Source organism: Propithecus coquereli, unplaced genomic scaffold (genome assembly GCF_000956105.1).
Source record: "Propithecus coquereli isolate 6110/MARCELLA unplaced genomic scaffold, Pcoq_1.0 Scaffold247, whole genome shotgun sequence".
Classification (NCBI taxonomy): Eukaryota; Metazoa; Chordata; class Mammalia; order Primates; family Indriidae; genus Propithecus; species Propithecus coquereli.
Genome location: NW_012148030.1, coordinates 1448658 through 1462544, shown reverse-complemented (window position 1 = coordinate 1462544; position 13887 = coordinate 1448658). Strand labels below are relative to the sequence as shown.

The 13887-nt window shown below is 40.6% G+C and overlaps 1 protein-coding gene across 2 annotated transcripts in view; it reads left to right on the top strand.

Annotated features, from left to right (window-relative positions):
- DEPTOR (DEP domain containing MTOR-interacting protein) overlaps positions 1 to 12129 on the top strand; it is a 153292-nt gene extending 141163 nt beyond the window's left edge. The window contains exon 7 of one of the 2 annotated variants that reach the window (XM_012646565.1): positions 11646 to 12129. In XM_012646565.1, the coding sequence (XP_012502019.1) occupies positions 11646 to 11774 (129 nt within the window). In that variant the 3' untranslated portion in view covers positions 11775 to 12129. The remainder of the gene's footprint in view (positions 1 to 11645) is intronic. The other variant, XM_012646564.1, reaches the window with a different exon arrangement.
- The last annotated feature ends 1758 nt before the right edge of the window (positions 12130 to 13887 follow it).

Here is a 13887-nt window from a genome sequence, read left to right as displayed (position 1 = left end):
CAACTAATAAATTGTAAAGGTGGGAGTTAAAATAATTTTTTATTGAACTATTTAGAAAATGTACAAATTATTTTTTTTTTTTTATTTTTATTTTTTGAGACAGAGTCTCACTGTGTTGCCCGGGCTAGAGTGCCGTGGCGTCATCCTCGCTCACAGCAACCTCAAACTCCTGGGCTCAAGCGATCCTCCTGCCTCAGCCTCCCGAATAGCTGGGACTACAGGCATGTGCCACCATGCCCGGCTAATTTTTTTTTCTATATATTTTTAGTTGTCCAATTAATTTCTCTCTGTTTTTAGTAGAGACGGGGTCTCGCTCTTGCTCAGGCTGGTTTCGAACTCCTGAGCTCAAACAATCCGCCCGCCTCGGCCTCCCAGAGAGCTAGGATTACAGGCATGAGCCACCGCGTCCGGCCAGAAAATGTACAAATTATTTAAAAACAATTCCATTTATTACAAAGTGAATTGCTAGTGTAACCACTAACAAGGAATTCTAAGACCCTATATTAGTTGTGTACTTTTGAACTTTATGTAAATTAATCATATTGTACTCATAGTATTGAGTATATATCTGGGAATAGAATTGCTGGTCATAGGTATGTGTATATATTACGTATATCTAGAGTGATCTTTTGCCTATTTGTTTTATCTTTTATTGAAAATGGGTCCAAATGGTCTCAACTATTAATGCCAAATTGTCTATTTATCCCTTAAATTCTATAAATTTTCCTTCATGTAGTTTAGGGCTCTTTTGTTAGGTGCATATATGTTTTCAATTTTTATATCTTCTTGATGGAGTGAACCTTTTATTATTACAAAATGTCCTTTTTTCCTGCAGTACTGCCTTTATCATAAGTCAAGTGTCCATGTGTGGAGGTTAGTTTCTGGACTTTCAATTCTGGTATATTCATCTGTCTATACCAATACTACACTGTCTTAATGGAATATACCTTTATAATATACATGTCCTTCAGGTTTTTTTGTTTGTTCATACACCTAACACACATAAGTGCATGAGAGATTCTTCATCTTATGTTCTTCCATTTGTACTGTTCTTAATCTAAGTTTATATATCTACGAAGAAGAATGTTTCTTTTATAATTTTTTTTTTTTTTTTTTGAAATGGAGTCTTACTCTGTCGCCTGGGCTAGAGTGTAGTGGCGTCATCATAGATCACTGCAACCTCCTGGGCTCAAGTGATTCTCCTACCTCAGCCTCCCAAGTAGCTGGTACTACAGACACACACCACCATGCCTAGCTAATTTTTCTGTTTTTTATAGAGATGGGGTCTTGCTCTTGCTCAGGCTGGTCTTGAACTCCTGGACTCAAGTGAGCCTCCGTCCTTGGCCTCCCAGAGTACTAGGATTACAGGTGTGAGCCACTGTGCCCAGCTTCCTTTACAAATTTAATATAAGCAAATACCTGGCCTAGTTCTTGGCATATAAGAAATCAGTAAACTGAAATTGTTGTTAATAGTAAATATGAGAAGAGTGCAGTGGCCCGCACCTGCAATCCCAGCTACTCAAGGGGCTGAGGTGGGAGATTTGCCTGAGGCCAGGAGTTCAAGACCAGCCTGGACAATATAGCAAAAATAAATAAATAAATAAATAAATAATTAGCCAGACTTGATGGTGCACACCTGTAGTCTCAGCTACTGAAGAGGCTGAGGCAGGAGGATCGCTTTAGCCCAGGAGTTTGAGGTTGCAGTGAGCTATGATTGCGCCATTGCACTACAGCCTGGGCAACAGAGCAAGACCCCCATCTCTCACAAGAAAAAAAAAAAGGAAATATGTTGTTCAATCACTAATAAGTAGTTCTTTTTTTCACATAGAATTTTAGAATCAAAACATACTTTAAAGTTCCTAATAAATATAACTTTTTCCCACTCAACTTATCAGATGGAGAACTAATGCTTAGAGAAGAGAAGTAGCATGACTCCGTTTATAGAGTGCAGAGCTGAGCTGGAACTTATCTCCGGACTCCTGGTCCAGTGTTTTTTTTCATTACCCTACACTTATCTTTACCCCTTTATTGGGGAGGGAGGAAGGAAGAAGAGAATGAGAATATCTCTGGAGATAAACTTCTTAGGGAATTCATTTTTGCTGAGGATAAGCCAAACTTTACAGGCAAGTGAAGGGTGCCCTTCACTGAGCGTGGTAATATCCATGTGATGTGGATCACCTGATGCCAATTTCTCACCCACCTACAGAAGACAGATGGTATATTCATGTAATCTTCTGTTGTCCTGTTTCTATTATGAAGATTGCAAAAACAACAAAAAAAAGGAATGTGAGTGGAATTGGTAATGCTTATTAAAGGCAGAGATTAGGTAATGTAATCAATCACCGTGACAAGTGGCGTGCGATGGGCGCTTGCTGGCTGAATTACATGCAGCATTGTTACCGGGGTAATTACACACCTTGCATTCGTGTTCTGTTGTTCCTCCTGGAATCTTGAACTCTTCATCCAGAATCATTAATCTTCACCTCGTTATTATTTCCTGGTGTCATTCCCGCAGAAGAGAGGAAGTATCAACAGTGAGAGGGACCTTCCTCCTTCTCCTCCAGGTTATAATAAACATGGTTGTGTGTTATTTGAACTCTGGTTGAAGATAAGACAACAGATACCTCTGTCAGATCTGGCCCAGATGTAAAGAGAAGCATGCGTTATTTTTAAAACTGTAAAAAATTCCCCCTTCCCTTTCCCCGTCATTTTCTTCCCTGGATAAAGATGATGGTGATGATGATGGTGGTGATAATGATGTTCATCAAGTGAGCATTATTCCATTTTCAGGGATGGTAGAAGGAAAAATCAAATGCGGTACTGAGAAATCCAGCATGTGTAAGAGGTGCTTAGACACCAGGTCGGGGTATTCATCCATGTGGTGTCTCTGCCAAGCTTACGGGAGCTGGTTACCCATTCATTACCCAGTAGGTAGGGTAGTCTAGGGCTTAAGCATCCAAGTTTGGAGTCAGAATTCTGGCTTCACCACTTACTACCTTCATAGACCTGGGCCAGTTACTTTACTTCTCTGAATCCATACCCTCGATTGTGAAATGGGAATAAAAATAATCCCTGACTCATAGAGTGTGTTGGGAATCTTAAAATGAAATTGCACATGTAAAGAGCTTTGGAAAAATGTTAGTTGTTCTTAATAGGTGTCACAGCACTGCCCCTGCCGACTGGCAAGTTGTGACCTAAGAATTGGTCTGCGGATAGGGACTGCTATGGTCTGAAGGTTTGTGTCCCCCCAGAATTCAGATGCTCAGACCCTAACCCCCAAGGTGATGGTATTAAGAGGTGGGGCCTTTGGGAAACGATTAGGTCACAGGGGCAGAGCCCTCATGAATGGGATCACTGCTCTCATAAAAGCAGCCAAAAAGAGACCCCCTCGCCTCTTCTGCAACATGAGGACTTAGAAATTGCGGTTTAGAAGGAAGCAGGTTTTCACCAGACACCTCCTTCTGCAGGTGCCTTGAACTTGGACTTTCCAGCCTCCCAAAATGAGAGAAATAAATATTTATTGTTTGTCAGCTACTCAGTTTATGGCATTTGTTGTAGCACCCCAAACAGACTAAGACACGGACCGAATGACTATGCTTCCGCAGGGGTAGGTAACAGAGAGGAGAAACACCACACCATCCGTGAGAAGATAGTGCTTTATGTAAATGTGTATGCCATTGCTTGCACTGTCTTTAATATCATATTATGAAAACCAGATGTATGATTTGGAGCAATGTTTAAAGAAATAGGAGCAATCAACATATAACTTTTCTTTCTAAACTCTAACTTTCAACAGTTTTTGAATATTTCTTAATCTACTCATGACTTTTGTTGCTCAGTTCACTCTCAGCCTTCTCGTCTTTGGTGTTTTGGCTGTCAAAAAGCCTTAAGCCTTATTCTCAGTCAGTCTGATCATGGTATTATTGATAATTTGCCCATCAATAGCTGAGAGATGATGCTGGGCTCACAAATAGCTTTAAAGGTATGTGTGGCCTAATGTGCCAGCAGGTTTTGTTGTTTTCAGTATTGTATTTTGGGCAACTTGGATATTATCTCTGATAATAGCTCTACACTTACACATTTTATACATTATTATTATTGGTGAAGTCTAAAAGATAGCAAAATTTGACTCTAAAATTTAAAGACTTCAGGCAAGTAATAATTTTAATAAAAACTGAAATGTCAGCCTCTCTCTTAATGAAGCTGTTAAAGCGTATAGTCAAAGAATTCACTATTATAATACTAACAGGTACGGAATGAGCATTTAAGCTGACTTATAATAGAAAAAATCCTGGAATATATTCTACAGCACTGTTTCTCAACATAGTGCTATATCAAAATCACCTAATATGCTCAATGAAAATGCATTCTTGGGGTGCACCCCCAGAGAGTCTGATTTGGTAGGTTGTGAGTTGGATATGAGAATTCACGCTTCCAACAAGCTCCCAAAGTTGATTCATATTTACACTACAGTTTGAGAGCCACTCTTTTATATTTGGGTGTGTTTTTCACTTAAGCAACTGAGCAGTGAAAATGGCTTAAATAATGTTGACTGAATGCATTGCTAGAACTTCTAACATGCAACTACCCCCCTCCCCCAAAAGGCTTCTTCATTAAGTGGTGCATTTCCTGGCATAGGAAGTATTCAGGAGAAGTTGAGCTGGATACCTGGTAGGGATTTGCAGAGAGCCGGATCAGGTTGATCTCTAGAACACATCTGAGTGTTCTACTTGATTGAGAATTTTAATAGTGGTTTGCTATTTAACATCTTGTTTCTGCTTTCTGTATCACTTCATTGGGCAGGCTTCCTTGCCCTGCTAAATAGGACTCAGCTCTTCCTGATTATTTTCTACATCTATTTGTATCTATCTTACCTTTCTCTTCCTTCTGACTCCTGTGTCTATCTTGCTAAATGTTTTCAGGGGCAGTCTGAAGCAGCCTTCCCCTTAAATTCTTTTTTTATCCTTCAAAATCAGAAAGAAAAAGGTACAGACAAGTCAGAGTGGCATTCACGCAAATGCAGCAATTTCAGGGATGCTAGTTTCTCAGTGAATACAGATTTCCACAGCAGTGAGAAGACGCTTATGCAATCATAGGTGTAGCGTTTCTTCCCAACATCACTCCCACGTTGGATGAAACAATTGAATCATTGTGGTGGGACTACAGCCATATAAGAACAAATGTGCAATTGCACAATCCCGTGGGCACTCAATCTGTCCAGAGGATCATCATACATCATACATCTGCTATCCCTACTGGTGCAGGGAGAGGAATTAGAGGCAACATTTTAGTTGGTTTGGCTTCCTATCAGGAGGAAGGCTGGAGTTCAGCCTAGGTATTTATCCCAACCTGATCACACCCAAAAACGTGCTGAGTCCTGCCTCCGTCTTCCTGTTAACTCTTATAAGGCGAATTTTGGTCCATAGAACTTTTCTTCACTGCCCACTTGCTCAGAGGCATTGCTTGCCTAGGCTCAATATGACTTGTAAAGATTTTGTTCTTCCTTTCCATTGAAGAGAATGTGCTCCATACACCTTCATGTGAATGTCAGGCTACTACTTGTGGGAGATGAGTTATAGAGCAGCTATGTGAGCTGATTGATCCCTTTTCTAAGAAGGGGGGAGATGAGAGAATTGCGATGCAGTCTTTGAAAACAGATCTGATAATTATAAGTAGAAGAAATGCATTGCAACCTCACTTGAATTCTTATTACCATCGGTAGGTGACATATAAGCGCTGCACCCCCCACCGCCCCAAGCAGAAGGTAATATGTTCCAAAGGTGGCCCACTCAGTGGTAGTCACATGTCTGTGTGCTTTTTAATATAGAGGAGAAGTAATTTCCCCCCAGGCTGTGTGCTTCCTGTGGTTACTCATAATGTGTGTTGTTTTGCAAAACATAGTGTACAGTAGATGCTAATTGAAAGTCCATTATAACTCAATATGTTACATAGTAATACCTGCATTTCTAGATCATTTTGTACCTTTTTAGTAACAGGACATTGGAACTGCTGGAACCACAACAGTTGCTGATACCACTTAGGGAGAGATGACGTCTTTCCTAACAGCCTAACTCTAAAAATACTCCCCTGAATATAAGCGCGATAAATGTTTTGAAGGCATTTTTGTTTTTTGCCTTACTCAAGAAAAAAGTTTGAAATGTGTCTAAGCTTACATATTGTTGAGGGTTTTTAGTAACACAAAAAGCAACCCAACTTTAACTGAATAAAAGCCTCCTTATGAAGTTAAAACTGCCTAAACATCAACACGATAAGATATTTGAGTAGACCTAGGGCTGTTTAAAAGATAAAGAGAAAAAACATTTGTCTTCCATTATTCTCTGCATTCCTCATAGCTTGCATATACATATTGTGCTTTATAAATTTGCATATATGTAGGGCTGTGGAGTCATGTGGAGTTCAAATTCCACATGTGGCACTTGGTGGTGTGACCATGAGCAAATCAGTTAACCTCTCTGACATTTAGTTTGTTCATAAAGATTGCACTGAGGATCATGGGTTGCCAGTAACAGAACCAGCTATCATAAGAAAAAAATACATTGATTGGAAGGATATCAAGTATGTAAAAGAATCAAGGCGGATCCAGAGAACCAGGCTTGATAACGGACAGGAACCAGGGCAGATCTGGGACCACAGCAAATGAACTTGCTCTCGTGTTACCCAGCTCCAGAGTCGGTGGTCCGGGAGAGAGCACTGAGTGGCAAAGCTTGGGTCAGGTGACCCCATGAATGGGGTGGGGGACATTTTGGTTGGCATTCTATACAGATTGCCCACAGTAGAACAAAGGTGATGTTCAGAAATGATTCGAGTCAATTGTAGCGGAATGACAGCTGGATGGCCAAAACCCAACAAATGTGTCACCACATGGCTTTGAGGAGGATTTTTGATTACGTATGTAAAGGTCATGGATTGATGCTTGGAAAAGAATGGGTTTCCAATAAATGACAGAATTTTTTGAGAAGTGGCCTGCTATTTTGAAAAGGATCCTGTCTGTGATACTCTGCCTCCTAAACTAAATTGTCAGCTTCATGAAGGCAAGGACTCTGGTATTTAAATCTTTATTTTTTTTTAAGTTATCTGCACGCTAGTTGGTACCAGATCTTAGTCTGTTTCCCCATTACCCCTGTGACAGAGGGTCCTCACCTGATCTCTATACACCCAGAGGCGTGCTCAGGGGCCGCACAGGTATAAAGGATTGTGGGATACGAGCGATGCACGGGGCTCTTGCTCTGGCCCCGCTCTTGCTGGTGCCACTTGGGAGAGCATGTGGGAATACAAGGGAGTGAGACTGTCTTTACGCCTAGGGTAGCCTGGAATCAGCCTTATTTTATGAAAGAGTAAATCAGTCACAAACCTTGGCATTTGAGAAATGTGTGTGTGCACATGTACAACACAAAAACAGTAAATGACTTCCTTTTTTATTTTTCTAAAATTAACTTCTGTTCAAGTCACCACTCACCAAGGTTGATGACAGGTGCAATATCAGATCATTTTGATGCCCCCTTGCCCATCCCCCACCCCCACCCCAGCCCCCACCTGAGGGCTTATAGGCAATCCAGTAAAATGGACCCTCACCAGTGTTAGGACCCTGACCACTGGTCCTTGGTCAGCCGGCCCTGCTGGCTGCCCCTTTCCCACCCCTGAGCACCTGGGCTAGCTCCTGAGTAATGGTCAGCAAATGCTCATCCTCCCAAGCACATAGCCTTCACCATCCCGGCTTTGGTAGCCTCTAGGCGCCCCACAATCAAGAGGTGCACAGGACCTCATCTTTGAACCAAACCCTGCAACCTCTCCCTCCAGTCTTCAGGATCTACCCACTGCTGGCATCAGGCCCCTCTTCCCTTCACTTTTGTTTTGTTTGGTTGTGTTTACTAAAAGCTTTGTGGAGATACAGTTCACATACCATACAATTTACCCATGTAAAGTGTACAATTCAGTAGTTTTTTAGTATGTTCACCGCGTTATGTAACCATCACCACAGTCACCACCACATCACCCCTAAAAGAAATTCCGTTCCCCTTAGCAATCACATCTACACCCCACCCCACCGCCGCTGCTCCCAGCTCTAGACAACCAATAATCTACTTTCTGTGTCTGTGACTTTGCCTATTCTGGACATTTCATACAAATGGGCTCTTACAGTATATGGTCTATTGTGACTGGCTTCTTTCGCTTAGCATCCCGGTTTCAAGGCTCATCCATGTCATAGCTTGTAGTTTGTTCCAGTTTATTGCTGAATAATATTCCGTTGTGTAAACATACCAAATTTTATTTCTCTTTTCATCGGTTGATGAACATTCGGGTCCTTTAGTTCTTGAAGATTCAATCTGTCCTGTCTTCAGCTCTTTCTCTCTGGTAGCCCCAGATCAGGGACCACAAACTCACATGCCTGTCATGCGGGTATGAGAAAAGTAGGAAGCTGTCTGGACTATGTCATAGGAGAGTGCATGTGCCCCGTTTAGAAACGGCAGCCTCTACTCACGCATGGTCACGTGGCCATCCAGACCTGGTGATATCAGATCTTCAGATTGTCCCAAAGAGGCCAGAATGTGGATTTTTTTATGCGAAGATTTTCTAATTTCTAAACATTGGTCAATTAAAACAAGCAGTATGTGGGACAGACAACACAGACTTGTGGTTAACGCTCAATGCCGCATTGTGATCTCTGCATGATACAGAGACACATCTCATCTCCAGGAGCCTGAGAAGGGTCACCTGGGGCAGGTGCTCCCCTGGTAATTCCAGCCCTTTCGTTTGGCAACACAAAAAGGCTGTCATCCCCTTGGAGGAAAGAAGGGCCCGAGCCTAAATTCTAAAGCTCTGGGTCAGGGGGAGTCAAAATACTTCTCATTCTTTGGCTCATAATTCTACATCAGCAGAATAAACAAAGTACAGGCTGATGTCTACATTAAATTAGTGCTAACTTGTCTTGCAAATTGCTGTGGCCTAGTTCAGGATAGATTATGACCTACTAGTGTGACCTCAATTATGACTACCACCTCAACCATGGTTGAGAACTGCTGATTTTGTATAAGATGTGCCCTGAATCCATGAGGACAAATCTGTGGTAATAAGAAAGGAGAAAAAGTGATTGTGTGATCCCCTTATGTAGAGAAAACACCTAATAATGGACGTTAGGAGTGGAAAATATTGAGGTTTATGATAACAAGTGTTTATTGACAAATAATCACTCTGCTACTATTCTGTCCACTTTTCATTTTGTTTTGCATGTAATTGTGAAGGAAGTGGATATTTTTAAAGGGAAAGAAATTAATAGAACCCAGCACTGGTGTAGTGCTTGTTATTTGCCAAGAGGTTTTAAATGGATTATCTAATTTGAAACTGTGAGGACAGGCATTTTTACCTAACTTTGTTTTATAAATAAGACATATTTATATCATTGAGACACAGAAAAGGAGAAATGACTTGGTTAAGGTCATCCAGCAAAGGGGCCTAAGACTTAAATTTGTATTTTTGGATTCCAAATTCCAGGTTATTTTATGCATTTACAGAGCTGTCCTTTTAATACTCTCCAATTATGGTGTATAGATATTTTTAGACTTACAGTGTTTAAGTTTATATTGATAGCACCCATTCAGAAAAAAATAAAAGGAAACAGTTTCCTAAGTGTTTTAGTATTTTCCACATTCTTCGGTTGAGTCCTCAACACTGAATTAATTAATTAATAATTGGGAGCAGATGTGTCCATTAATAACTTTTTTTTTTCTTTTTGAGACAGGGTCTCTCTCTGTCACCCAGGCTAGAGTGCAGTGGCTTGGTGATAGCTCACTGCAACCTCAAAATCCTGGGCTCAAGTGATCCTCCTGCCTCAGCCTCTCAAGTACCTGGGACTGCAGATGTGCACCACCATGCCCAGCTAATTTTTTTATTTTTTTGTAGAGATGGGGGTCTCACTCTTGCTCAGGCTGGTCTCAAACTTCTGGCCTCAAGCAATCCTCCCACCTTGGCCTCCCAAAGTGCTGGGATTACAGGGGTGAGCCACCCTGCCCTGCTTTATTTTCTTTTTTGCCTAGTAAGAAAAATGATAATTTATAAGGAGCAAGAAAGCCTTCAGGCTCAATCCTAATTACACTTTTTGCTTATACATTTAGTCATTCAATTCATTCAACACTGAATATTTATTGAGTCTGTCATTAATTCCCTATGACTGCTGTAACAAATTAAATTCTTGTGGTTTAAAACTGCACAAATTTATTACCTTACAGGTCTAGAGGTCAGAAGCCTCAAATCAAGGTGTCAGCAGGTCTACATTCCTTCTGGAGGTTGTGAGGGGAGAATGTTTCTTGTGTGCTTGCTTTTTTCAGTTTCTAGAGGCTGCCTGCATTCCTTGGCTCCTGGCCTCTTCCTCGAATCATTCCAACCTCTTATTTTTGTTGTCAAATCTCCTATTTCTGTCTTTGACCTTCTTACCTCTTTTTTAGAAGGACCCTTATAAAGTCCCTATTACTTTGGGCCCAGCTAGATGATCCAGGATGATCTCCCTATGTTTAAGTCAGCTAATTAGCAATCTAATTCCATCTGCAATCATGATTCCCTATTGCCACGATAGCTATTCAAGGTTCCAGGGATTAGGACGTGGACATTTTTGGAGGGTGGGGGAGTTATTTTGCTTGCCACAAGTACCTACTATATGCCTACATATTTATATTCTGTTTGGTGACTTTGTTAATTAGATGTACTTATCACTGACACCTGTGTATCTCTCCATTTTTCTGTACGAGTGACATAAATCACTCATGTTCGATGTCCACCTCTTCAAGCACATGACAGATGGATCATCTGTTAATTTGTGCCAGCCTCTGGTGCCACATTAACCTCAAAAGAAATGCCTCCATTTGGGGCAGTAGCTGTGGCTCCATATCAAGCTCACTGTAACACATCCAGAGTGGCTGCTCATAACTGAGTAACTGAATGATGCTTTTCGTTGTATTGGAATTGTCTCTCCTACCGCAGGTTCACCAACACTCACTCAGGAGAAGAGCCAACCTTCATTGACCTCAGCCCTTTTTATAAGGATGAGAAGTAGGGAAAGTATGGAATTTATGATCTCAACTGAGTACTTTGCCGAGTGAAAGGAGGCACTATTAATAATCATGCAGGAACAATAGGTTTTGTAAAAGAGGACTGTTCAGGGAACACTGGGCCATAGGGTCTCCGTATATGTTAAGTCCATGGGAATAATAACAGCCTTCAGCACTGTACAAGTTTGGAGCACTGTGGTAGAAGCTTTATATGCTTTACCTCATTTAATTCTTACAACAGTCTTATAAGGTAGGTATTGTTATTATTACTATTCATTCCTATTTCAGAGTTGAGGAAAATAAAGCTCAGAAATTTAAATACCTGGCTTAAGCTAGTAAGTTTCTAAGTTGGGATTTAAGCCTAATTTTGTAAAATTCTAAAGCAAATATATATATTTTTTCTATTATACTACCTTCCAGAAAAAGTGTACCTCCTTAGAAATTATTGAATTGGAGTTGTCAGCTGGGTGCAGTTGGATATTTTAAGAATGAAGTTACCAGTTAGGGCTCTACACTATTTTTATTAAAGGTCTGTGAAAAATCAGGAGCTGTAATAGATGCTCTGTCTTTCCATCTTTCCTTTAGGTCTGTCAGTTTGTCGTCTCTGTCAATGGGCTCAATGTGTTGCATGTAGACTACCGGACAGTGAGCAACCTGATTCTCACAGGCCCCCGGACCATCGTCATGGAAGTCATGGAGGAGTTGGAGCACTGAGCAGCTGGACCTCCCAGCCCGCCAGTGGCCTGTGGGTGATCAAAGTCAGATGAAGCAAAGCAATGCAATGACAAGACTTCCATGCAAATGGATGGTTTTGGACATACAAATCTTTTCTCCATTCATATACATCTTAAGTTGAGTTTCATACACTGTTCGAATGTGGAAGAACCGGGTAACATATCTTGAGAAAAAAAAAAATGTCAGCATAGAAAACATTTGGGAAATAAGAGTTTTCCTACGTGATAGAATTGCCTTACTAGATTTCTATTTGCAGTTTTCATTCATTGTTTTTTTTTTTCTCTTAGTTTGCAGCAAGTTGTTGTAATGTTTCTCCAGCCCAAACAGGTAAATGTGCTAAAATCCCCTTCTTAAGAATCAACAGAGTAGTTGGTACAGACTTTAACTGTACTCTCACCAAAATTGCCATGGAGCTGTTTAATAGAGAATCTTGATTTCACCAAGATTCGAATTAAAGTATCATCCAAAGGAGTATGATATGTTCATTAACATTTTTGAGAAGGTTCTAATGCATTCAAGTGTGCTTAAAAGCCATCCAAAGTATGATTTTTTTTTTTTTTTTTTTTTTTTTGAGACAGAGTCTTGCTCTGTTGCCCTGGGTAGAGTGTGGTGGCATCATTCTAGCTCACAGCAACCTCAGACTCCTGGGCTCAAGAGATCCTCCTGCCTCAGCCTCCCAAGTAGCTGGGACTACAGGAGCGTCCACCACACTGGGCTAATTTTTTCTATTTTTAGTAGAGATGGGGTCTCATTCTTGCTCAGGCTGGTCTTGAACTCCTGACCTCAAGTGATCCTCCCACCGTGGCCTCCCAAGATGCTAGGATTACAGGTGTGAGCCACCGCACCTGGCCATGACTTTTTCTTAATCCCTGCTTTAAGTATCAACTTTTAATTCAACACATGTTTCAGTTATGGCATTAGCTAAAAAACAAAAACACAAAACCTTTGTGATGCTCTGGGTGGGGGTAGATAAAGAGATGCTATTTAAAATTATTTGCCCCATTTCCTCTTTCTGAGCCTAAATCATTGTGTTCTATAAATCAGCTACAACAGCTTTCTAGAATTAACCCCAAATATGTTGAATGTTAAAAAAGACGTTTGTATATACACACATAATTAAAATCAAGCCTTCTGGCAAGATTTCACGTTCAAGGTGTCCCTTTTTAAGGGATGTATTCTACAACTTGGCCCATATATGATAAAACTTGAAACTCTAAACTGCCTCCTTAGCCTGAATTTTTACTAGCTTTCTAGTGTAACCTATTCTAAAGACATGACATGCTGCTTATTTGGGGAGGATTATTTTTCACCAAAATCACCATCTTGTGTTGTAACTTATCAGCTCATTTTTATGTATGCGTGTTTTCTTTTTTAGTCTAGAAAGGAGTGCATTTTGGGGCTTGATATACAGAGGAAATTCCTCAATGTGCCAAATTCGGGAGTCAGGGAATGCTAAATTCTTCTTCATTTCAAATAATGAATCTGAACAATGAGGTTGCTTTCTTATCATGGATTAACAAAATAAAATATGAGTGTTGCACCTCAGTCATCTCTTTGTGATAGGTTATCCTAATGTGCTGATACTGGTGGGTGGACTTACCATGCTCAACATGTTACATATATATATTTCTGGTAAGCCAACTTTTCTGATCTGTAGCTTTAGTCAGAGAATAGGATTTTGAAGTAATATAGAATGTGTAACGTTAATACTGTTGATCTACGTTTGAGAAATATGGCCTCCGTGTGTGTGCATTTATACTGTATGCCAGGCTCTGTGCGACGTCATTTAACGTATAGATCTCTTTTAACCCCCATCGCAACCTTACAAGGTAGATATTAACACCCACATTTTTCAGATGTGGAAACTAAGTCTGAGCAAGATTAAAAATGTTCTCTAAGATCATACAGCTGCAAGAACTACTAAGTGATGTAGGCTGAATTCAAACACAGGTTTATTTAATGCTACAGTCCATACTATCCACCTGCCCCCAATGTTTCCCCATTTAGGGACCTTATATTGAGGGCTTATTTTGTGCCAGGTGCTGTGCTAAGACTTTACATTGTTTGTCCTTATTGACCTGTGAGTCCAATA